General features: G+C 31.6%; 4 protein-coding genes across 5 annotated transcripts; 2 read left to right on the top strand and 2 right to left on the bottom strand.

The window, feature by feature from the left end:
* The first annotated feature begins 115 nt into the window (after positions 1-115).
* On the top strand, positions 116-1,729 carry LOC105796699 (40S ribosomal protein S15-4). Its single transcript, XM_012626486.2, has 4 exons — positions 116-262; positions 351-499; positions 616-673; positions 1,274-1,729. The coding sequence occupies exons 1-4, from the start codon at positions 260-262 to the stop codon at positions 1,520-1,522; spliced, it is 459 nt and encodes a 152-aa protein (XP_012481940.1). The 5' UTR covers positions 116-259; the 3' UTR covers positions 1,523-1,729.
* LOC105796696 (transcription factor bHLH92) lies at positions 1,502-2,895 on the bottom strand. Its single transcript, XM_012626482.2, has 3 exons — positions 2,516-2,895; positions 2,161-2,439; positions 1,502-2,086 (listed from the first exon to the last, which is right to left on the bottom strand). The coding sequence occupies exons 1-3, from the start codon at positions 2,855-2,857 to the stop codon at positions 2,003-2,005; spliced, it is 705 nt and encodes a 234-aa protein (XP_012481936.1). The 5' UTR covers positions 2,858-2,895; the 3' UTR covers positions 1,502-2,002.
* A 7,011-nt stretch (positions 2,896-9,906) lies between these two features.
* On the top strand, positions 9,907-13,148 carry LOC105796697 (uncharacterized). Of its 2 annotated transcripts, XR_001134506.2 has the most exons (8): positions 9,907-10,178; positions 10,309-10,430; positions 10,777-10,915; positions 11,011-11,069; positions 11,167-11,365; positions 11,904-12,015; positions 12,677-12,718; positions 12,923-13,148. XR_001134506.2 is itself a non-coding variant. In XM_012626483.2 (7 exons), the coding sequence occupies exons 1-6, from the start codon at positions 10,118-10,120 to the stop codon at positions 12,005-12,007; spliced, it is 684 nt and encodes a 227-aa protein (XP_012481937.1). In that variant the 5' UTR covers positions 9,908-10,117; the 3' UTR covers positions 12,008-12,015; positions 12,677-13,148. The 2 variants fall into 2 exon arrangements, 1 of the variants encoding a protein (XP_012481937.1); XM_012626483.2 differs by having other exon boundaries at positions 9,908-10,178; positions 12,677-13,148.
* A 2,708-nt stretch (positions 13,149-15,856) lies between these two features.
* On the bottom strand, positions 15,857-17,843 carry LOC105796694 (auxin-responsive protein IAA14). Its single transcript, XM_012626477.2, has 5 exons — positions 17,491-17,843; positions 17,163-17,398; positions 16,866-17,001; positions 16,346-16,407; positions 15,857-16,260 (listed from the first exon to the last, which is right to left on the bottom strand). Exons 1-5 carry the CDS (start codon positions 17,763-17,765, stop codon positions 16,223-16,225), a joined length of 747 nt encoding a protein of 248 aa, XP_012481931.1. The 5' UTR covers positions 17,766-17,843; the 3' UTR covers positions 15,857-16,222.
* Between the last annotated feature and the right edge of the window lie 4,750 nt (positions 17,844-22,593).

The raw sequence follows: 22,593 nt of genomic DNA, 5'->3' as shown, positions 1-22,593 counted from the left end.
TGTTTAAATCTTCTCACTATTCGGACGGACTTTTAGAACTAGATAAATAACCCGACCCAAAAAACACTTTGATAAGTTTTTAAAAAAACTTATGTTACAGGCCCAGCCCAACAAATATCCAACACTTCCACTATTTCTAAAAATTTACTTTAGGGTTTCAGCCTTTATATACGAAACTACTTATCCAAAAATAATTTTCACTAACCTCCCCCAAACAAAACCCTAACGGCTACAGCTCTAGAATTCAAGCCTTTCGACCATGGTAAGTGACCTCTATCCTCTGCTTCATCTTTCTTCTTATTCTTTGTTGCTCTTATGGTGGGGAAAATGGGTTTTTTTTTTTCTGACAGGCGGATGTTGAGACGGAGGTGGCGGCGGCTGGAGTGCCCAAGAAGCGAACATTCAAGAAGTTTAGCTTCAGAGGTGTTGATTTGGATGCTCTCCTTGATATGTCCACTGATGAGCTTGTCAAGCTCTTTCCTGCCCGTGCTCGCAGAAGGTAATAAGAAAACAGAAGCAAGTTTCATTATTTTTTGCAAAATATGTTTTTTCTCAATTGCTATTAGTGAAAAATATGAAATGGGTTTTCCTTTTTTTATTATTATTTTGTTATAGGTTCCAGAGGGGTCTCAAGAGAAAGCCCATGGCTTTAATCAAGAAACTTCGCAAGGCGGTAATTTGTTCTTCCCTTTGCTCTTTTCATTTCTTTTTTTCATCAATTTTGGATTTATCTTAGATCTAAAATTTGATGTGAAAGTTGAGAATTTTGACTTAATTTTGAGTATTCATAGTTATGTTAGGATTGTTTGTTCCATGACTCTAATTCTCCATTTTCATTTATCATTTTTGATGGATATATTCATTTTTATTTGGAAATTTGTTTTCTGCCAAATTCTAGCAACTGAAGCCTTATGTTAATGCTTGTACTTCAATTGGTTGCATTTCATTTGTTTATATTTTCAATTATGTCCCAGTCCTTGAATGTGCATAATAGAACATGATAAATTATGACAACTATCTGCTTCATATTTTTGCATTTTCTTAGTTCATTTTCCTTTTAATTTTCTACTTCTGATCATTGTTGGATGGTTAGGGGTAATTGTATAATGTTAGAGTGATTCATTGTTGGTGTAGCGTTTTTGTTGCAGAATTTTCGTTCTAAATCCAGGTTTACAGGATATTATCTTGATAAAATCTCATTAGTGTTTGATAGTTCTATTTGAGTTAAACATTATACTTAAAGCATAATCTTTGTTCGGATGTCTTAACCCAGAAAAGGGAGGCTCCACCAGGTGAGAAGCCAGAACCAGTCAGAACCCACCTCCGAAATATGATCATCGTACCCGAAATGATTGGTAGCATTATCGGTGTGTACAACGGCAAGACATTCAATCAGGTTGAGATCAAGCCCGAAATGATCAGCCATTACCTTGCTGAGTTCTCTATTTCGTACAAGCCAGTTAAGCACGGTAGACCCGGTATCGGTGCTACTCATTCTTCGAGGTTCATCCCTCTGAAGTGAAGCCCTTTCATGCTGCTTGGAGCCTCAATTTGGGGTTTACTATTTGAGAGATAAATTTTGTTTGTTGCACTCTTAGTAATGAAAAATTCACATCCTTTTGGTTGCTCCTTTAGATAATGAGACTTGACAATGTTTGCTTTGTTTCATCTATTTGTTGTGGTAGCTGGAGATGTCTTTAGATTTTGTGATGAAGATGAAGTTTGTTTATTTTGTCGATTGAACCATAGTTGGACTAGTAAAAGATATTAAATCTTCAATTACACAAATTTAGGGTTTTAAATGATGATGAAAATGGGAAATGAATGTCCAAAATTTTATTGGTAAATATGCAACAGTTCATTAGGGCAAAACTCATCTTATTGTCATCACTATAAGCGGAATATAATTATCAGAACAAAATCATGTTCAGGATCTAATCTTTTGGTTATCCAGTGGTGTAAGATTAGAAATATTGAATCTTGTCTCTGATTTGACATCAAATCATCTGGTCCTACGTTCCTCAAGCTTCCTCTCCACTTCTTGCAATGTTCTGTTTATAGCATTTTCTACATCGGCAGCTTTCATCTATCAAAACAAACAACAAATGTTGCAATTAGTTAACTCAATTTGTAATGATGCAAAGAAAAAACAGGGCAAACCTTAGTTGCAAGATCCAAAACCAGTTCTTGATTGTAAACCGTTGTTCGGATCATTCTGGGTTTCGAATCCAATGTCTTCAAGCACTTCAAAACCTCCAACATGTAATCAATCCCATAACTTGGATCATCTATCCTTGCTCTAATCTTGGCTCCTTCATTATTGGCATTGCCACCCAAATTTACAAGCAATTCGCTGTTCCTCCTCTGCAATTCCTCCCTCTCCATTTCCAGCTCTCGAACTCTCATGGTTGCCGTTTGAACTATCGAGTTCTTATCGTTCTGCCATTAATGACCAACCAAAAAGCTCAAAAAAAAAACATAATCAACACTCATACAAAAACAAAAAAATACCCACCTTTGTTCCAAGAGGAAGCATTGAATACAAGGCGAAGTAGCATTTTTTCTGCTTTTCTCTTCTTGTTCTCTCATTCATCGTGTGCTTAAGACACCTCTGTTTTTGTTTGTCTTTGGATATGACTGAAACCCAATTTGTTTTCCTCAAGAACTCGATCATTCTCTTGTTTACGTTCCCTGATCTCACTCCATTGTTACATCCAGCGGCTTCCAACCATGGTTCGGTTCTGGGTGTTCTTGGATATGGCTGAAAAGCGCTTGGTCTAACAGGTTGAAGAACAGGGGTTGTTTCGTACCATATTGTTCCATGTTCACCTAATAGTTGTTTTATCAGCTCATCCATGGTAGGGTTTCGTTTTCTTTCTTTCTTTCCTGTTTTTGGTTATGGGGAACTTTAAGAAGTTTCGGTTTGAAATTGAAACGTTTATATATGATGATGACGGTTTTAGTCCTTGATTGCTTGAGTTGAAAAATATTTTCAAACTGGTTACCAAAGAAGAAAATTGTTCAAAGCGTTGATTTTTCTTTCACTTCGTTGTAGGTGATCTGTCCTAGGTCAATGTCTTTGACTCAAATAGTAACCCCATGCGGCCTTAGGGTTTTGGACCTTTTGGTTGAAATGAGTCTTCTTTGTTTTAGCTCTTAGTTAGCCCACCACAACTTGTTGTATGTACCCATTCTTTATTTATTCAGAAGAATTAGGAATTGAACTCGAGATTAATATTAAATACATATGATTCATTCGACTATTCGTTTATTTTTTTAATATCTTGAAAGGATTTAAAATTTAAAGACATCTCAAAAGTATAAAAGTGGGGAGATACAACATTAGGTAAGACAACGGGTAGGGCGAGATTTTTTTTGTTCACCTCGATTCGATTTGATTTTTATATTTCTCGCCTTGATCTCTTTTGAGTATGATTTTATTTAAAATTTTCATGTCAACCCAATTATGAAATAACTTCTTTGATCTTGCCTTATCTTACCCCAAAATTAAGCTTATATGTGCTCGAGCTTGGTACGATAATTAAGCTTAGGATTGATAATATATATTAAAGGTAATAACATAATTTAATAATATAAAATATTAAAAATGTTTATTAAAAAAACTCATGAGTAGTTCGAGCCAAGTATTACTAAGCTTGAATTTGACTCAATCGATAGCTCAAGTTGCTCAAGTTCGACTCGATAATTACCGAATAGAGTTTAACTTTTTTCTTTTTTCAATTGGGACTCAAGTAGCTTACAACCAATATCTCATTTATACCTAACTCTAGCTATTAAATGAAGAGGTTGACCTTTGGGTTTCGAATTAATTATTCAAGTCATCATTGTTTGGGTTTGGGCCAAAATTTGTTTTACACAATGAAAGATAAACTGGATGCTTGTGCTATAATAATTTTTTTCAATGTACAATATTTTTTATTTTATACTTAAATTATCACATATTTATATATTTATATATGATATATCTCTACCTTACGGATGCTCCCCTTAAGAACTCACTCCTCGAGGATACTTCTCTAAAAGATCCTTAAGAATAACTCCTCACCATCACTCCTTGACCACAAGGCCATATGGGTCCCGCATATTACCCGCCACCTCTAACACCAACCAACCATATCTTATCTGAAGTGATTGACAATGTGTCCAATCGTCATCCTACTTAGGTTTTCAGTGACAGACCACTTGACCAACTTATTTTATAGCCATAAATAGAAAGACAACACATGGCACCTCAAGATCAGTGTTAAGGGTATAAATCCAATCAGCCTATCCATGAAAGGGGATCTCTCTCTCTCTTTATCTCTTTCCACCTTAGCCACCATTGTGACACCCACACTCAACTTGATCATGAATTCGAATGCATGATGTCACATTACATTGTTGAAACAACTAAAACTAATTCAAATTAATTGCGAAATAATTAAGCATATTTACATGGCATAAAATCAAACCAATATCAATCACAAATGTAATCACCAATTTCAAATGTAATCATGCCTTACAAATGTCTGACAATCTCATTATATTAATATTATGGCTTGTTATCAGTTTCACATATTAACAAATTGATGCACTCTAACGTATGTGCATCTTGATTTCAAGAATCATAACACATATTCACTATGTTTTTTCAATTTCACTATTTTATCACTACTAATCACAAATACATTTTTTAAAAACTATTCAATTTTAGAGTACCATTATCAACTTACCTTGAGTAACTAATAACAATTTCCATACCAGTGGTCTTTATTACTGATTCCGATTTCACAAACAAATAAGTGGATTATTATATCAACATACGCTCATGGACCCCTGAAGCTTTAGAGCTAACATTAGTTCCCATAAACACCTAATGCTCTGGGGATACTAACTAATTGATCGACATCTGCTCATGGACACCCAATGTTCTAGAAAACTATCGAATATATTCATTTACGCTCATCGACATTCAGTGCTCTAAAGCTAGTAATATATTCTCACGGACACCTAGTGCTTTGGAGAACTTATCAACATACGTTCACAGACACCAGTACTCTGGAGCTAGTAACACATTTCCCACGGACACCTAGTGCTCTAGGCAAATTACTCGATGAATTGCAGTCCCATTTTCACATCATATTACGAGTGTACATATTCACTAATATATCATCATACGTTTAACATTCAAATCAATATTTTCTACTTATACACATCCAACAACAAATATAATAATGGTTAAATTAGTATTAATACCTTATATCCATGAGCTATAATATTTAGTCAATAATGAAATAATTTCAAATTAAACCTTTATACATTATTTTCAATTAGGTCTTTTTTAGCCTTCATATTTGAATTTCCATATTTTATAATTTACTCAATTAAAACTAAATCTGATTATATTTGTTATAAAATATGGAAATTCAAATATGAAGGCTAAAAGAGACCTAATTGAAAAGAATACATCTTAAACTAATTCATTTAATAACAAAAATTGAGCAATAGATTCATCTCAAACAAGAGCTTCAACAAAAATTCAATTAGAATTTAAAAGAGATGGCTTTCATACCCTTGAATGGGTTGGAATTGTTCTTCCCTCTCCTAAGCCAACGATGGAAGGATTGATAAGCCATAAAAGTAACATATTTTTAATCTCATTCTTGATGTGTTTTTGGATGATTTATTATGTAAATTAGTGAATTTGATGCTCCTAATCTTTTAAATTCATGTTTCTATACTTAGGTGAGCATAGGGGAGTGAAAGGAGCGAAAAACAAGCCAAAATCGGACAAAAAAAGTTGTTTTCAGCATCCACACGGCTTGGGCATTTCTACACAGGTTGGCCACACGCCCGTGTGTCCGCCCATGTTGATTTTGCGACCTGCTTCCCAGAGATGAGGAAAAAGCCAATTTTTATCCTTTCTAAACATTCTAAAGTCTATAAATACCAATTAGAAGAAGACCTAAGGGGGCAATCATAGAAGATCGAAGAAAACACTCGAAGAATGCCATCGGAATCAACTCAGAAGCGGATCTCCCTCAAGATCGAAGATCTCCATTTAATTTTTTTCGAAGTTTTATTGAGTTTCTTTATGTTTTGTGGTTATCCTAACTTTGAGATGTTTCCATTTAGGATTATGAACTAAATTCCCTAGATACCTAGGGAGGATGAAACCTATGATGAATCTTATTATTTAATTTCTGTTTTTACGCGATAAATACTTGATTCTTGTTCTCAATTATGTATGCTTATTTCGAGTTTTAATATTTTTGGGATATTAATTCATGTTTAATGTGCTTATTTCAATGGAGCAAAATCCCATGTTTAATAGTAGATCTAGCATAACTGAGTGGAGTTGCATGCAATCCTAGAAATAGGACGACATAAATCTACCAGATTAGAGTCAAATCTAATAGGGAAATCCATAGATCGAGTTAATGCGACAATAGGGGTTTCAATTAGAAAGAGATTTCAATTAATCAACCTAGAGTCAGTTGTTCTTACTCTCAAAAAAAGATATTAACATAATTTAGGGATTTTTACAGATCAAGACATAAGTGAATAAATCGTTTAATTCAGATTCATAATAATAGGTGAAGTCTAGGTGGATTCTTTCTTGGGTATTGTCTATCTCATTGGTTATCTTTGACTATTTTCCTATTTTATTCTCTATTGCGTTCTTAGATAAATTAGTTTAGTAATTTTAGATTAAAACACATCACCCCAATTTGTCGGGTAGGTAATAAGCATGCGGTAATTACTAGTACTTTTAGTCCTCGTAGATACGATATTCCCTACTCACTATAGCTATACTATTGTTCGATAGGTGTGCTTGCTTTTGTCGTATTTATAGTTAGTTTAGTGACCATCAAGGATGAAGGTGATAAGTATAAGTAACCATTGTTTCATTAAATTCTTCTTTCTTTCTCTCTAACTTAATTGAAACTTAAGACAAATTTTTTTTTTGTGTTCGAATAACAAGTATGGCTTATGGCTTCTCTCCTTTTGAATGCATGAAGAAGATGGGAGACTTTTCCTTCCCTCCTATTATTATTTTTTCATTTTAATCAATGCATTTAACCTTATTGATACTGGACTCGGTAAAGGAAGGATGCAGAGGAGAGGAAGAATGGTTGCTAAGAAGGTTGATTTACCTAGCTGAGGTGGAGAGCCAGAGGCTATAGAGAATGACAGTTGAAAAAGTTTGAAGGCTGAGGGTTGAGAGAATTGTAACATCCTCGAAAACTCTTTGGTCGTAAAAGTATAATTTTGAGTCATTATGAATCGAATTTATTCTAAATAAAATAAAATAAAATTTATAAGTGTTAATGGAGAAAGAAGTAGACGACCGGAGAAAATTTAAAAGACTGATGTAGTGGGAGATATTACACCGAGGTATAGACTAAATTGTAAGGTTTTACAAAGTATTGGGGTCAAATTGAGAAATTAAAAGTAAAAAGGATTAATTTTAATTATCGGTGGAATATGTGAGGACATGGAAAGCAATTTCAGCAAGATTTAGTAGATAAGGATGATTGATAGATTTTTTAGTTATAATAATATTTTATTTACTCATCATCATTACTACAATTATTATAGTATTAAATTATTATTTTTATTATTGATGATATTTTAAGTAAAAGATGAAGAAAGTTCTCTATCTTTCTTTTCTCTCTCATGTTGCCACTATAGTTAGGAAGAAGAGAGTTTTCTTTTCTCTTCAATTTCATTGTCTATCACCATTAAGGCCATTCCAAGCTAAAAATTATTAAATTTTCATTGAAAACCTTAGCTAAATCAAGTTACCCACAACCTAACAAGCTCAAATTTTTGAATAGAAATGAAATGTTCACACTTGAGGAGAGAGAAAGTCTAGATAATGTATAAACTAATGTTTTAAGGTAAGATCTTCGTGTTCTAGTGATAGTTTCATGTCTACTTTGATTATTTAAACATGAAAGTGTTGTAGATGAATATTGATTTTCATATTTTATGATATTTATGTGAAATAAAGAGAAAGAGAAGGAAGAAGATACAAGGGGTGTAGATAAGGGAAGCAAGTAGACAAAGCTTAAATGAAGTCTAATTTAGCAAAATTTGTAAGTACTTCATAATTTTCCTTACCTAATCAGTTTTTGGAAATAATAAAATTAACGGACATTTTATTTTCATGCAATTTAGTATTATTAACTTAATAAATATGTAAACTACTCCGTGAAGTAGTAAGTGAATGTGAATATTGTGGATGTGATTTAATTGTGAAGAGAAAATGACTAAATTGTATAATGTTGAAAAGTTATGTGTGATTTTGAAAATATGAAATTTGATTGTACTTGTGGTGAAAATGATTTTATAATAATGACAAATCCTTTTGTAGACAAGTTTTAAATTTATGGGATATATATGGCATGCCATTAGTAATATTATAGCGGTTCATTAATTTAGCACTTCAGTGCTCTTGAATTTAGCATTTTGGTGCTCCTGATTTAGCACTTATGTGCTCCTGTATTAGTGATTTTGTTCCGTTTATCCTTCTTGTTCACTCGAGTCTACAATTGGAAAAATTGAATGATTCATGATCAATGTGCAAATGATAAAAGTATGGTGAGTGGAAAAATGAAAAATGACCTTATTGCTATTCTTTAACTAAGACTAATTACCGTGATCATGTTAAAATGTTTATTTATTTATGTATTAAAATTGATAATTAAACTCAATGGTAAGGTTTGAATTCTTTAATGCTTACTAAGCTTTCATAAGCTTAACAAGTTGTTTTAAAACGCATAGGTAAAGATCGTTTTGAAGGTAGATTTTGAAGTGGCTCTCCTCGTCCTCATCTCATCATCAAGCAAGGACTAAAGAGTATAAAACTTATATATTGGTTATAGTGGCATGTACTTAGGGTTAGAATCATACAAACTTTTATTGTAAATTGTCATGTGGTTCTAAAACTATGCCATGGATGTTAATTATCATTATGTGCTTTGGAATTGAACTTCTTTAGATGGGTATATTCATGTGTTAGGTAAAGTTTTTGAATGATAATCTAGTACATTTTGAGTTCCTAAAGTGTTTAGATGTGTTATAGGAAGGTTGATGATAGCTTGAACTTGTTTTTAGATGATTCAAATATGTTCTAGGTAATCTGTTTCCGGTGTCGCGAAAAGCCTAGTGTCGCGACACCCAAACTTTTAGTGTCACAACATTGGAGTCATTGGAATATTATATTTTCAGCATCGCGACATCCAAAGCCCAATGTCACGACATTGACCTTGTTTTGCGCCTATTAAACCCCGAACGACCCCAGATTATAACCAAACTTTAAAGTAAACTTAAAAATTACTTAAATATCTTCAAATGAGTAAATCATGTTAAAGTGAAGTCTTAATATTGATGCTCGAGTTAAATTAGCTTCAGTGTCCAAATGTGGCATCTCTTGCTTAGAATGTATCAGTTCATTTTGGGTAAGGGTGTTACTAGAATCTTGAAAGAGTGTAAGTTTAGTATTCTTGAAGGGTCGATCCCCTCTACATCGTTCTTAGGGATATTTATAGGCGAGGGTCTCGTGCAATGTCGCATTAACATGTTGGACTTGCCATATAACCATCATTACAGAGTAGATATGATAAAAAACTATAATGAGATTATTTTTAAAAAATAAAAAAATTTAAAATTAAGATTCAATAAAAATATTTTTTATTTTTTAATTTAATTTAAAATTTTACTTAATCATAATTTTAAATATTTTTACTTAAAAATGTTAAGTGCTATAATTTGATTGATTTGAAGGTGTTAAATATTAAAGTGGTAAGGAATAAAATTTTAGGTAATTACTTTGTCAAATTTTTTTTTAAATACTTAAATGTGAAAAGTTATATAATTTAGATACCTATTGACAATCTACGAATATCCTATTATCTGAGAACTCCCTGGTTTGTACATATCCAGAAATCCGTCTTTTTTAGGTTTGAACTCTCTGGGACAATTTAAAAAACACATGGGCTGCAGTTTTGTGATGGATACTAGTATTCCAACCCAGACCAGTAAATACCAAATCTTGCAACCTCGAAGCTTATACTAATAAAGAGCACATTTTCCTTTGAAGTATCTCGACATGTTTGGTATTTCATACGGGGAGCTCTTCCTTTTGATCGGAGCCACTGCTGCTCTAGTTGGTAATTCTTCTCTCGCTATATATTTCTATATCTTTTAGGTATTTGAGCTAATTGGGACAATGGGATTTGAGGGTATACTTCCATTTTGAATCTAAAGCTGAAATGGGTTTTACTGTATTATCGATTGTAGGACCGAAGGATCTGCCTAAAATTGCAAAAGTAGCTGGAAGATTTGCAGGTCGATCAATTGGATATGTTCAATTAGCTCGTGGTCAGTTCGATAATGTTATGCAACAATCCCAAGCTCGTCAGGTTCTTCTTTTTCTTTGAATAATATAACAAAGTTGAAGAAAACCCCTCTTTACCAAATTAAAATTTATGTTCTTGTTCTTCTTCCTGCCAAGAATTTGGAAGTGCTTTAATGTCCATTGGAAGAAGAATTTATATATCATCTTGTATGTTATATAGGTTATAGAAAATGAATTTTTTATAGCATGCTTTGACTGTGAAGATAGTAGTGATGACAAATTTAGGGAGGTTTTGTATTTCACCTTATGAGAATCTGTTGATTTTAGGTTACCAAAGAGCTTCAAGATAATAGTGATGACAAATTTAGGGAGGTTTTGTATTTCACCTTATGAGAATCTGTCGATTTTAGGTTACCAAAGAGCTTCAAGATACAATGGCACAACTAGATGCAATTCGGCATGAAATACGGAGTTTATCTCTTATGAATCCTGGTCCTATGACTAGAAGACTGATGGAAAATCCTCCAGAGCTTGCTTCTGATAGTAATGGTATTATTTTTAGTTCAGTCATGTGCATTCCGTTGCATTCTATCTCATTCTACTTCACATTTGTTAACAACCTCCCCCACCATTTTCTTTTGTAGGTACAGTTCCATCTGAGAAATGTGAAGAAGACAAGAATTCAGCTGATGCTGTGAAGAAGGTAATCTAGTTACCTATTGACTATACCCTTTTTTTTTTTTACTTTATATTTGTTTGTTTTAATTTATTCATTATTCTTTCACATGCATCCTTCTCAGGATCATACTCCAAAGTCTTCAGCTTCAACTGATTTGCATAGCAAAGCAACTGCCTATGCAAGATTGGCCGAATCCGAAGCTGTTAAAGCTGGTTCAGGGAGATTCAGTGTAGAAGACGAAAATCTTAATTATGAAATTGGTGATTTCTCGGTTCTTCCAGTTTCAGCTGAAAGTGCTGGACTCCTTCCAGATCGGAAAGGTCATAATATTTCCTAGAATCATTTATTAGATGTTGTTTTGCTTTGGTTTATTATTGTAGGTGCTCTTCTAAATTGTCTCGAGCTGCTAAATCACTAAACATACCATGCTTTTACATAAAATGTTCATTTGGGGATGTTTTTACATGAATCTGTATATTGTGATGAAAATCTCAGGTTCCCACATCATATTTTTATCGCATTATTTCTCTTTTTAACTCGTGATACTAGTGTTAACTTCCTGTTGATGTGAAGAAGTCGTAATATAGTTACCCCTAACAGCCCCTTCCCCCTTCCCTCCATTTGGACTCCTTTCCAGCAAAAAATGTACATTTACCAATGGAATCAAAATATTTCCATGTTTAATTGCTTTTGCAACCATATTCTATGTGGTGCCCAGCTGATAAGATTTTAGTACTTCTTTTTAGAGCCACCTGATATGCATGCACACGCATTTCAAAGATAAGATTTTAGTACTTCTTCATGATGCATGTAAAGTACATATATACTCATATAAGTACCTGTCAATCTTGATGGCAGAAAGTGCAAAAGGATCAGACCTTGTGTTGGAAGCAGTAGTGGAGGCTGAGGTGGCACATAATGCCAAGGAATTCTTTTCTCTGCCTCAAAATCAAATACAGTAAATAAGAAGGTATTGCTATTTGGTCCTTTCTATCATCTGAGCAGTATGGTAATGTTCATCCATGCCATTTTGCAGGCCTTCTAAAAACAACAATTTAATTTAACTTTTGTGCACTGATGTATGCTAGAATTGTCATATGATTTATTTCTTTACTTTTATTTTGAGAAGTTCTCTCAAATTTCTAGTCGAACTCTTTGGTGTCTACTCTCAATGTTTGTCATCTTGCCTCAGATATTGAAATGTATATAGCTTTGATATTGATATAACATTATTGTTAAGCCTACTTCCCTTTTAGCTTAGAAAAGTATAAGATGGTTCCTGGTGATTAGCCAACTTCCCTTTTAGCTTAGACAATAACTAGCGACACGTGTTGTTGTTATACCATACAAACTAACATCTAACGCATCCAGCAAATTATCTGAGGGGAAGTGCTTTCATTGATTCAATCAATAAGCTTTACTGCCTTCTGAGTGAGTACAATATTCCTGATGTCTAGTAGTAGGATCATATTGCTTTATATGTTCGTCAAGATCTTGCCATTCAAGTTGAATTTAGTGACCCTTTTGGTTCCAGACTGGTCCATTGTTCTGTCTTTGCCATCACTTTTGGGAGACCACTTTCTCTTTGAGCTTTTCGACTTGTTCTTTAAACCTGGTATTTCTACTTGCAGCCCAGAAAATGAAGATGGATGCCGTTGAATAAAAAAAATAAGGTCAGCCCGTCGAACCGATTGAACTTGGAATCAGTAGTCAATTTCATTCAAACACTATTTAAAAGTTAATTCACTCGGTCAAACCGAAAATCAGAAGTTTGATCCGAGTAGAATGTGATTAAAGTCTAACTCCAAGGTTGGGGCCATATTGCATAGTAGATGTAGCAATAAGTTCAAGCTTAAACCATGAATTTATTACTACAGGCATGTTAAAAGCCAGTGGGACATGTCTTTGTTTCCCATACATGATGAATGAGAGATGATCAGGGATGTGTTGAAATCAAGTTGAGTCTGAGCCAAAATGGTAAGCTGTTTGAGCTCAATTCGGAATTCATTGCTCAAAACCTGGACCGAAATGTAGTGTTAATCAAAGTTTAGGGACAACTGGTGTAGTTTATCCTAATAATATTTAAGAGTTTAAGTTTATCAACTTACAATTTCCATGTTTGTTTGAATGTTTATAATTATTTGAAATAGGTTTTTCTTAAAAAGAAATTTCATATATGAAAATTAAAAGGAGATTTTTGGACCTACAATGCTCCATTATAACTTTTATTAATGCTCATCTGGAAACTTAGTACGATATATGTGTACAAATTTTAATCCATTTGGGTCGGTGCTTCGTCTGGAAGACCCTTTTGTTACTTACATTAGAGGCTTAGATGTTAAGGGATAAAATAATTAAAATTTAATCTAGTTTCTAATTGAAAATTGCATTTAATTGAATTGATTGAGTATTAATTTGATTAAAAAATTATATAAAATATTTTTAAATAAAATATTAAATTATAATATCATTAAAAATTTAAAAAGATAAAATTCAAGAAAATACTAAGAAATTATAAAACATGTCAATTAACTCAAAATTATAACTATATCTCATGTAACTACAATCATGTTTAAGCTACTTTAAATTTCGGGTGGGATGTTTGATCTTAATCATTTTATTCAAGCTTTGCATAATCAGTACTTTGTTGTGCAAAGAATTTCCTCAAGGGTAAGTTCAAATTGTGATGATTAAATTTTTATAAATTTATTGGTTATGTTTTAATTTTTAAAAATAGATTAAAATTTTCCGATCTATTTTTAGGAATTTTGATAAAATTTTAGAATATTTAATATATATATATATATATATATTTAGCATTTTAATTTTTAAATATGTACTAACGTAACATATAAAATAAAATAGGTCTCATCTTTAATTTTACATGTCAACCGTCACACTATCTTTTTTGAATATCAATTGCCATGTAAGTCATTATATATGTTAGGTGCTTCGATGGAAAAACTAATTTTAAGGACATAATTAATTGTTAATTTTCAAATAAACCCACAATTTGGGTGTGACTTTTGATCATGAACTTAATTAATTTTAAATTATTTTATTGGGCTTCAATGGAAAAGTCAATTCAAAATTATATTTTATTTCAATAATGAGTGTTTAAGTTAAAACCCTCTCAATAAGTAATTTTCTAGATTTGAATTTGTATTCTCAATCTTATGAGGCCGAGGTCAGTATCACCTCGACTTATCGATATTAAATTTTGATTTATGTCATGTTTTTATATAATGATATTAAAGATATTTTAAATTTGTTACCTAATCCATAAATTTTAATGGTTAATATCAGTAAAACCATTTTCCCTCACAAAGGCCCTTTTGCTTTGACAAAATATGAAGGAAAGCTAATAAAGTAATAATTAGCAGCATATTAAAAGAGATTTTTGCTGCCTCCCACAATGATTCGGTTGTATATATATAACGTGACCAAATTGCACTTATTATATATAACATAATGAAAATAGTGCTGCTTTTGTCAGATCCAATAAACAATTAAAAAATTAAGTAAATTGGTGTTTTTTTAAAAAAAATTGGATTAATATAATCTTTGTCAATTTAAAAAGTGAGCAACTAAGGATAATTAATCACGACGTTAATGTTTTTATTGATCTTACATAAAATTTATTGGTATAATGATAAATTTACCTCATAATTTACATATTCTATCAATTTGTTCATGATTTTGCAAATGTGTAACTATTAAGGTTAAATTTGTTAAATTTTTAGAATCAAGACAAAATTAAAAAAATATGTAAACATCAAGGGCTAAATTTGTTATTATACCAATCCAAGTTATGCACAATTCATGAAATACATTAATGCTGTGACTAATTGTCCTTAATTGCTCACTTTCAAAATTGACAGTAATTAAATTGCTCTAATCTTTTTTAAGAGGGACTAACTTCCTCAATTTCGAAATTGAGAGAGATCGGAAAGGTCTTTTTACCATAAAAAAAGTTATATAACAAATATATTTATTAAAAGTTCACATAAAATTAATTGATGTTTTGATTAGAATGATAAAGTTCATCATTTATCATGCATAGTGTTCAATTAAAATATTTTTATTGACTATTATATTAAAAGATACAAACACCCTCCTAAAAATATAAATTAATTAGTACATAGCGAGGATTTTAGTAATTTCATAACGAGTTGGTATAGTTATTTCCGATTCTTCATCGCTTATACTTTGTCTTGGTTTAATTCTACATTACAACTGATCTAAAATATATTTGTACTTATAATTACGCTATATTTATAATTGGTAGTCCTCTAAAAAATATTAATTATTTAAATATAAGCGTAAAATATAATAGACGATTTTTTAATAAAAAATAATTGCATTATACGATTACAAATTTACAATGCTACCTTGAATAGAAAATTCTAACCATAGTCACTCAACAGCCTTGCATGAAGTGAGCTCATGTTCATTAACGTGGTAGCTACTTCATACCCAGAACGAGGATTGAAGCTTTGACCACTGATTAAGATAGGAGAGACTATTGTCATTTCACCTAACTCCTGTGATTTATTTAATGTTTTTTATTATTAAAAAAAAAACTCATAAAAAACATATACAATAAACCTGCATTAATGGCAATGAATGAATGCCACCATCAGCCTGCACATGGTAATGTTCCCCCGTCTCTCGTAGGGTCCTGATATTTGAATAAAATTTTCAAAGCATTTATTTATGTCTCTAATAATATGTATAATATTATATTAAAATTATTCTTCAGCATATTAATAAAGATAATAAAGTGATGGAATTAGAGAGAATGAAGAATCTTTTTGATTGGGTGGAAAGGAAAATATTAGCATTAAAAACTAAGGGGGGAAGAACAAAACACATAGACAACAAACTATGACAGTAAAAGACGACCAGACAATGGCAAAAACATGTGATCATTCAACAATTCTCCCCCCCCATTAGTAATAAACAAAGCCAGACAATACGGTTAAGTTTCTTGCTTCTTGTCCATTACAAATGTCCCAAATCTTCTTCTTTCTTTCTTTTTTTTTTAATAAAATTATTTATATATATATCTATATATACCAAATACATGAAATATTTAATACAATACAATGACACCATCTCAAGAAAGTTGTAGGGGGCAACTGCCCCTTTGCTCTAATTCCATGATCTTGAATGGTTTAGGCTCTGCTCTTGCATTTCTCCATTGCTCTTGGAGCTGAAATTAATATCAACAAATTAATTTACATTTGTTAATTGAATCCACGTACGTATATAAGTGATAAAAAAAAAATCAAACTTACCGAGCCCTATTGCCTCGGATCCTTTCATTATGCGCAAACGTTTACATGAGTCAACAAACATCCTGTGAAAAAATAAAAAAAGAATATAACGACATTTTGTTAAAAAATGAAGTTAAGTGGATTTAGATTTAATTTTTTTTATGATGATGTGTTAAGTACTATAAGTACATCAACCTTTATCTATATTTATAATTATATTAAATTTCTGATTGAGTTGATGTTACGGGTTCATTGGACACCAACTCAATCTGAAAAATTATTAAAACATTCTTTTATATATAAAGTAAGTTATATAATTTTAAAAATATTTTTATCTTTTTAAGCTTTTTAAATCAATAAAAACTCAATTACTATGAAATGTTATTTTTTTCACCCAAGTGGGTGTACTAGAATATATATCGAAAGGAAAGCGGATTAATTTGTGAGGTGAGCTGCTAAAAGATGTGCATGCATGACTGTGGGGAGACATCTAATGAAGACTAGCATGCATATATATATATATATAATATGTGAAACATACTCCCATGGGACATCGCCCACGAGCATCCAGTCGCCATCCTTATCTTCATAGGTTGGCACATAATCAGAACTGTTGAGAAGATCCATCAACTTGCTCTCATTCATGAAGTCTATCATTCCTTCACATCCATAACTCCCTTCAAAAAAAAAAAAAAAACCCACCAATTTACTCAGATTTCTTACTATTACAACCCTCAAAATATCATACCATTGTCGTAAAAAACAAATGTTATATCTATCCATGATGATGAAATATCAACCCTAAGCTGCATGTTAAGGTTCGAACTGTAAAACTTACCCATGGTGAAGGAACTGAACATCTTAGCCAAGGCATCGGATAACTTTTGGTAGCTGTTGTACATCTTCAAATCTACTTTACGCAAATATGGTGCACCATCCATGCAAACCTTCACAAACGCTGCACCGCCACTGCCACTGCTAGCTCTGTCACTGATTTCGTCACTGTTGTTCTTCTGGTTAGCCATAATGTTCTTCCTATAAGATCGAACTGGTGGCCAACCCAATACTTGTGCCCTTAAAATCCAACCACAAATCAATATATACACACAAATATAGAAAAAAAACAAATATAATATGTTTCAATGGTAGTTTTTTTTTTGACATACTTGGCTGGTGGTTTTGCAGGGAGATGATTCTTTTCTTTTGAACCATTTTCTAGGTTCTGGTTCAGATCCATGCAACCTTCTTTAGACTGAAGATTAAGCTTCAAATCAACAGTCTCGGAGTAGCCTCTTTTCCCGGTGGTCTTTGGGGAACTTTCCACTTCATTTTTACCACCACCACCGGCGGCTGCAGCTCCTCCTCCTCCACCACTTCCACCAGGCAGGCCGAGACACAGCTCGGTCTCATTGAAGTTCAAATCACGCTCAGTTCCTAGCATGTTTGGCGATCTTTGAAGTTGAGGTTTGTTAAGAAATAGAGGAGAGAGAGAGAAAGAAGAAAGTAAGAAAGAGGGAAACCCTCAATGATATAAAAAGGAAAAAAAATATGGGGTGGGGGGGGGTTGGAGTTTGTATGGCTGGATGTGTATGTCACATCATCAGCATCATCATCCATGGTTTGTCAACACGTGGAGAGAGATAGGACGTTGGATCTTTAACCAATGACATTGCAAGAAAATTGGTGAAAATGGTGAAACAAACTATACTTCTTTGTATCCCCTAGTGGAATTAAATTACTATATTATGATTGTGGATAAGAATTTGGTGGTAAAAGTAATATAGAAATTTTAGTACTTACTAAATAGATTATATTTTATTTCTTTTATTAAAATATTAAATAAATTAATTTTTGTACGTTAAATAAAAATAATAAATTGTCCTTTTTGATAAAAAAAAGTTACTTATTTTTATTGTTAAAAATTGGGGTGGTTGACGAAATAATCAAACACTTACATATGGCGTGCCACTTCCATTTCATGCTGACGTACATGGGTTAGTTTTTAACGGCAGAAATCAATAAAATATTTAACAGAACGACCAATTTGCTCTTTGATCTAACATACATGGACTAATTTGTCCAATTTTTAAGTAGACGGGATAAAATACAATTCAACTCTTAGTACAAAAGCCTCTGTGATACTTTTTTTGAATTTGGTTGTGTTTACAAAGTCGAGGTTTTGAAACTTTAGGTGCCTGATTTGAATTTTATGGTGTGTAATTCATGTGCTAAACTGGTAGTAATTTGTTAAAATAATTTATTTAGTTTAGTGTTTGTATTAATCGATTTTGATTGAAATTATTGCTACAGTTGTAATTTTTAAAAATAAAACCATTACCGTCAATCTTTTTTATAACGACATTTCATTATAACATCCAACTTTGTTAAAGAGCCGCTTTTTTTATGTTTTATTTTTACCTTCTATAATAGTTTTGTTTCATCTACCTCACTCATACATAAAAATGGGTTTTATTCTGATTATTTTTTTTTTAAATTTACTTTCTTCCATATGAGTATAGCATCATGATTCTTAGTCTTTGTTTTAATGTCTAGGACTATCCATACCTCCTCCTCAACTCTTAAATAAGAGGATGATATGCATCAGCGCACTAGATTCACGTCCTTTTACACTGACAACAATACCGACACCAGTCGAGTTAAATAATAATTCAATACTTGTAATAATTAATTATATTTGAAATCATTGCATAGTCTAAAAGTAAAATGATGATATGCTATCATATTCTCTCATTAATATTTGTTAAAAACCCTTTTCAAATCGAACACTATCATCTTGTAGGAACAACGAGAAGTCACAATATGTTCAACGAATCACATGCATTTGAGAAGTATATGATTGTGAGATACCCAATTCAATTAATTATTACTATATTATATAAATTTAAAATATTTTTTCATATTTTATAATATATATATATATATATATATATATATATATATATATATATATATTCTAAGTGCCTTCAATTTATGCACAATCTCACATGAACCAATAATTCATTCCATACCTAAAGAGTAAATTTGAAACACATGTTAATTGAAAATGTGAAGATAAGTTTTAGTGATTTAGTACATAAAACACTCAAATTTATCAAATACGATAAATTTATTTAAGATTTTAAATGCGATATAAAAGTTTTGCCACCAATATATAATATTAAATAAAAATAATAATATCGATTGAATCTTAACTCGATTGGTATGAGTATTGTTGCTAATTTAGGAGGATGTAGGTTTAAGTGTGTTGGAGTGTATTATCTTTCTATTTATAGGTTAGGAAGAGATTATAAGTAGTTATAAATATTATATCAAAAAGAACAGATACGATAAGAATCTAAAATGAAATTGATAAAAAAAATAGTTTACTTTTTTTTCTACTGGAAGATCCTCCTAAAAGGCCAAAGAAAAACAAAAATTTGGATCAAGTGCAGCTTAAAGACAACTTTCTTGATTTGACACTTGGCCACTTGCCTGCTCATCGGATGACAAAAAATGGCACATAGTTGAATTTTTTTTATTTAAAACTAAAATTTTATATAAATTCAATATTTTTATTTAAAATTAATTATAAAAATTATTAAATATTAATATAAAATATTCAACTATATCAACAATATCATTGGAACCAACCAGTACAAATACTAAACAAAATAATTAACTTAGTAAACTAATTCAATTCAATATGGTAGTATATTGTATGGTAAATTCTAGAGATGGTAAGAAAATCTTGATTAGATGAATTTAGATTTGATTCAGTTCAATATGATCGCATTTTTTTTGAAATCGGGTTTCCAGATGAGTTAGGACGGGTTTAATTTTGCAATTAGTTAAATCAGGTCAAATTTAGGAATAACCCACCTCATCCTAATATAATTGCCAAAACACCTTTATATATATAATATTAGTTTAACATAAATGATAATAAAATTTATGCTAATATTTTCTCTAACATAATTATACGTAGAGATTAAGAATATCATATTTTAAAAAATTAACAAAAATACTATTCTATCTTGATAAAAATTATAAAAAATTAAAAATTGTGATATATCAATTCAGGTAAAAACCAACTATAACTTTGAGTTCTCAAATTAAATAAATTAATATTTAATTTTGAATCGGGTTGAGATCAAATTATCTTGTGATATACCGAGTCGAGATTGAAGTAGGCAAAAAACCGCCCGCCTAACCCCATTACCATCTCTAGTAAGGAGGAAGGTGAGCTTGACAAATTTTGAAAAAAAAAACAAACAATCCTTTAGGGGTGAGATTTCAATTAAAAAATTTGGTAATGTTTTCAACGTTGGGTCTGAATTATTTTTGTCCAAGTTTGGTTCTAAACTTGGCAATTGCTCCCACATTGGGACCTGGACTTGAAACTTTTCCCATATTGGGGCCTAGACTTGGCAATTATTCCCACATTAAGGCTTGAACTTTAGGGTTTTCAAGGACTAACTTGAATAAAATAACTTGAAGCCCCAATGTGAGAACATTTGTCAAGTTCTGGGTCTAACTTAGATAAAAAAAGTTTAAACCCCAATGTGGGAACAATTGTCAAGTTCAGTGTTTAACTTGAAAAAAAATTCAAATTCCAATATAGAAAAAATTACCATGTTCAAATACCAAAAATGTGATTTAAGTCCCCCCCCCCTCTTTTTTCTTCTTCTTCTGCTAGACTATTTTTAAGGTCAAACTAAAAGAAAAAAGAAAAGGGGTGGCAAATGCATGATATTGTGTAACCAAAATCTCCTAGCAAATTGACATCAACATCACTCATTATAAAGGCCTTTTCAATTTGAAGGCAATGGTGGTGGCTTAGAGACAAGTCACATCCCCTAAGAGAAGGAAACAACCCTTAACCCAAGTTGTGCCCTTGCCTTGTCAACATCCCCATACCCCATTTTTCATTTTTTCCCCCTAACCTACCTCTATTATCTCTATACCCAATTATCCAATTTATGTATACGTATTATGTTTCGTATCTTTTTTGTATTAATTAAATAGATAACAACATTTCTTATTTGCAACATTACTCAATTTATTCTTTTTAACGTTGAAGGTTATTCAATGATTTATAAATCATTACGAGAAAATAAGCTTAAAGTTTCAGTATATTAAAAATAAAGTAGGTAAACGTATCATGAAGACTTTTATATTAGGAGTTGGATTGCGTTTTGTCTCCTCTATTTAAAAAATGAGTAAATTAGTCCTTGAATGTTAAATCAAAGAGCAAATGGGAGCTTCTGTTAAAAAAATTATCCATTTTAATGTTAAAAATTGATCTTTATACGTCAGCATGAAGCGCATGTAAAGTTTCAATTAAAACTCCGCACACATCCTAAACTGGATTTTCAAAAAAATTGCACACCAATAAGATGAGATTAGGTCAGAATCCGTCAGATTTAGGTTATTAATTTTTCCATCCCTTGAAAATGAAAAGGCCTTGGGAGATTTGAGATCCTAGTTTTAAACCCTACCACGCGTAAGTTTTGATCTAGATTTATTTTGGTACATTAGTTATTCAATTTAATACTTGTAACGATTATCATGGTTGGCCGATTTTAAATTTATACTAGAATTTGAACTCCAATCAAAAAGTTTCAACATTAATTAAAAATGTGCTCACAAGCTATTACACTTAACAATAATTGAGCTGGATTTGAATTTTTTGAATCAAATCTAAATAACTTGTGAGCACAAATATTTTTTTTTGAACAATCTCATTATAGGTTCTGGTCATATTTGTTCTTTTTGTCATAATGTCTAGAATTACCCATAGTCCCTCTCCAACCCATAAATAGGAGGATAATGCAATTCACCCAAGTCCTCCTGTATTGATAATAATGCCAATGCCAATTGAACTAAGACTCAATCGGCATGAGCATAAATATTTTATTTACACTCGTAATATTAAAATAATAAAGAAAAAAAGAGAAAATGATGAAACTCTCATTATTCTAATGGTTAAGTTGCAAAAAGAAAAGGAAATTAATCATTAAATTAACTAAAATTTCATGTTTTTTAAAGGTTCCTACTGACCAAAGCATGTTGATAAGTATTAAAAACATATTAATTATGATGAGTAATGTAGTTTATTAAATTTGGTCCTACAAATGCAATATGGAGAATCTCCTCACAATAATAATATTCCAAATGTTGGTGGAGCCAGGGACAGGACTCGCCATGGTAGGGGCTGCCGCCCTAACCCACACACTAATTTCCATTTGAATATTTCATCTCTAAAGCTT

Source organism: Gossypium raimondii, chromosome 3 (assembly GCF_025698545.1).
Source record: "Gossypium raimondii isolate GPD5lz chromosome 3, ASM2569854v1, whole genome shotgun sequence".
NCBI classification, from domain to species: domain Eukaryota; kingdom Viridiplantae; phylum Streptophyta; class Magnoliopsida; order Malvales; family Malvaceae; genus Gossypium; species Gossypium raimondii.
Note: the sequence above shows the minus strand (reverse complement) of the source record. Positions and strands in the feature narration are given on the sequence as shown.

Bases quoted from the DNA above. Each gene is read 5' to 3' on its own strand.
- LOC105796697 (XM_012626483.2), top strand. From the start codon at position 10,118: ATGTTTGGTATTTCATACGGGGAGCTCTTCCTTTTGATCGGAGCCACT. The intron at 10,179-10,308 runs GTAATTCTTCTC...TATCGATTGTAG, and splicing joins AGCCACTGCTGCTCTAGTTG to GACCGAAGGATCTGCCTAAA. The intron at 10,431-10,776 runs GTTCTTCTTTTT...TGTCGATTTTAG, and splicing joins AACAATCCCAAGCTCGTCAG to GTTACCAAAGAGCTTCAAGA.
- LOC105796699 (XM_012626486.2), top strand. The intron at 500-615 runs GTAATAAGAAAA...ATTTTGTTATAG, and splicing joins CCTGCCCGTGCTCGCAGAAG to GTTCCAGAGGGGTCTCAAGA. The intron at 674-1,273 runs GTAATTTGTTCT...GTCTTAACCCAG, and splicing joins TCAAGAAACTTCGCAAGGCG to AAAAGGGAGGCTCCACCAGG.
- LOC105796696 (XM_012626482.2), bottom strand. From the start codon at position 2,857: ATGGATGAGCTGATAAAACAACTATTAGGTGAACATGGAACAATATGG. The intron at 2,440-2,515 runs GTGGGTATTTTT...CATTAATGGCAG, and splicing joins TGCTTCCTCTTGGAACAAAG to AACGATAAGAACTCGATAGT. The intron at 2,087-2,160 runs GTTTGCCCTGTT...TTGTTTTGATAG, and splicing joins TTTTGGATCTTGCAACTAAG to ATGAAAGCTGCCGATGTAGA.
- LOC105796694 (XM_012626477.2), bottom strand. From the start codon at position 17,765: ATGCTAGGAACTGAGCGTGATTTGAACTTCAATGAGACCGAGCTGTGT. The intron at 17,002-17,162 runs GTAAGTTTTACA...TTTTTTTTGAAG, and splicing joins GTTCAGTTCCTTCACCATGG to GGAGTTATGGATGTGAAGGA. The intron at 16,261-16,345 runs GTAAGTTTGATT...TATTAATTTCAG, and splicing joins ATCCGAGGCAATAGGGCTCG to CTCCAAGAGCAATGGAGAAA.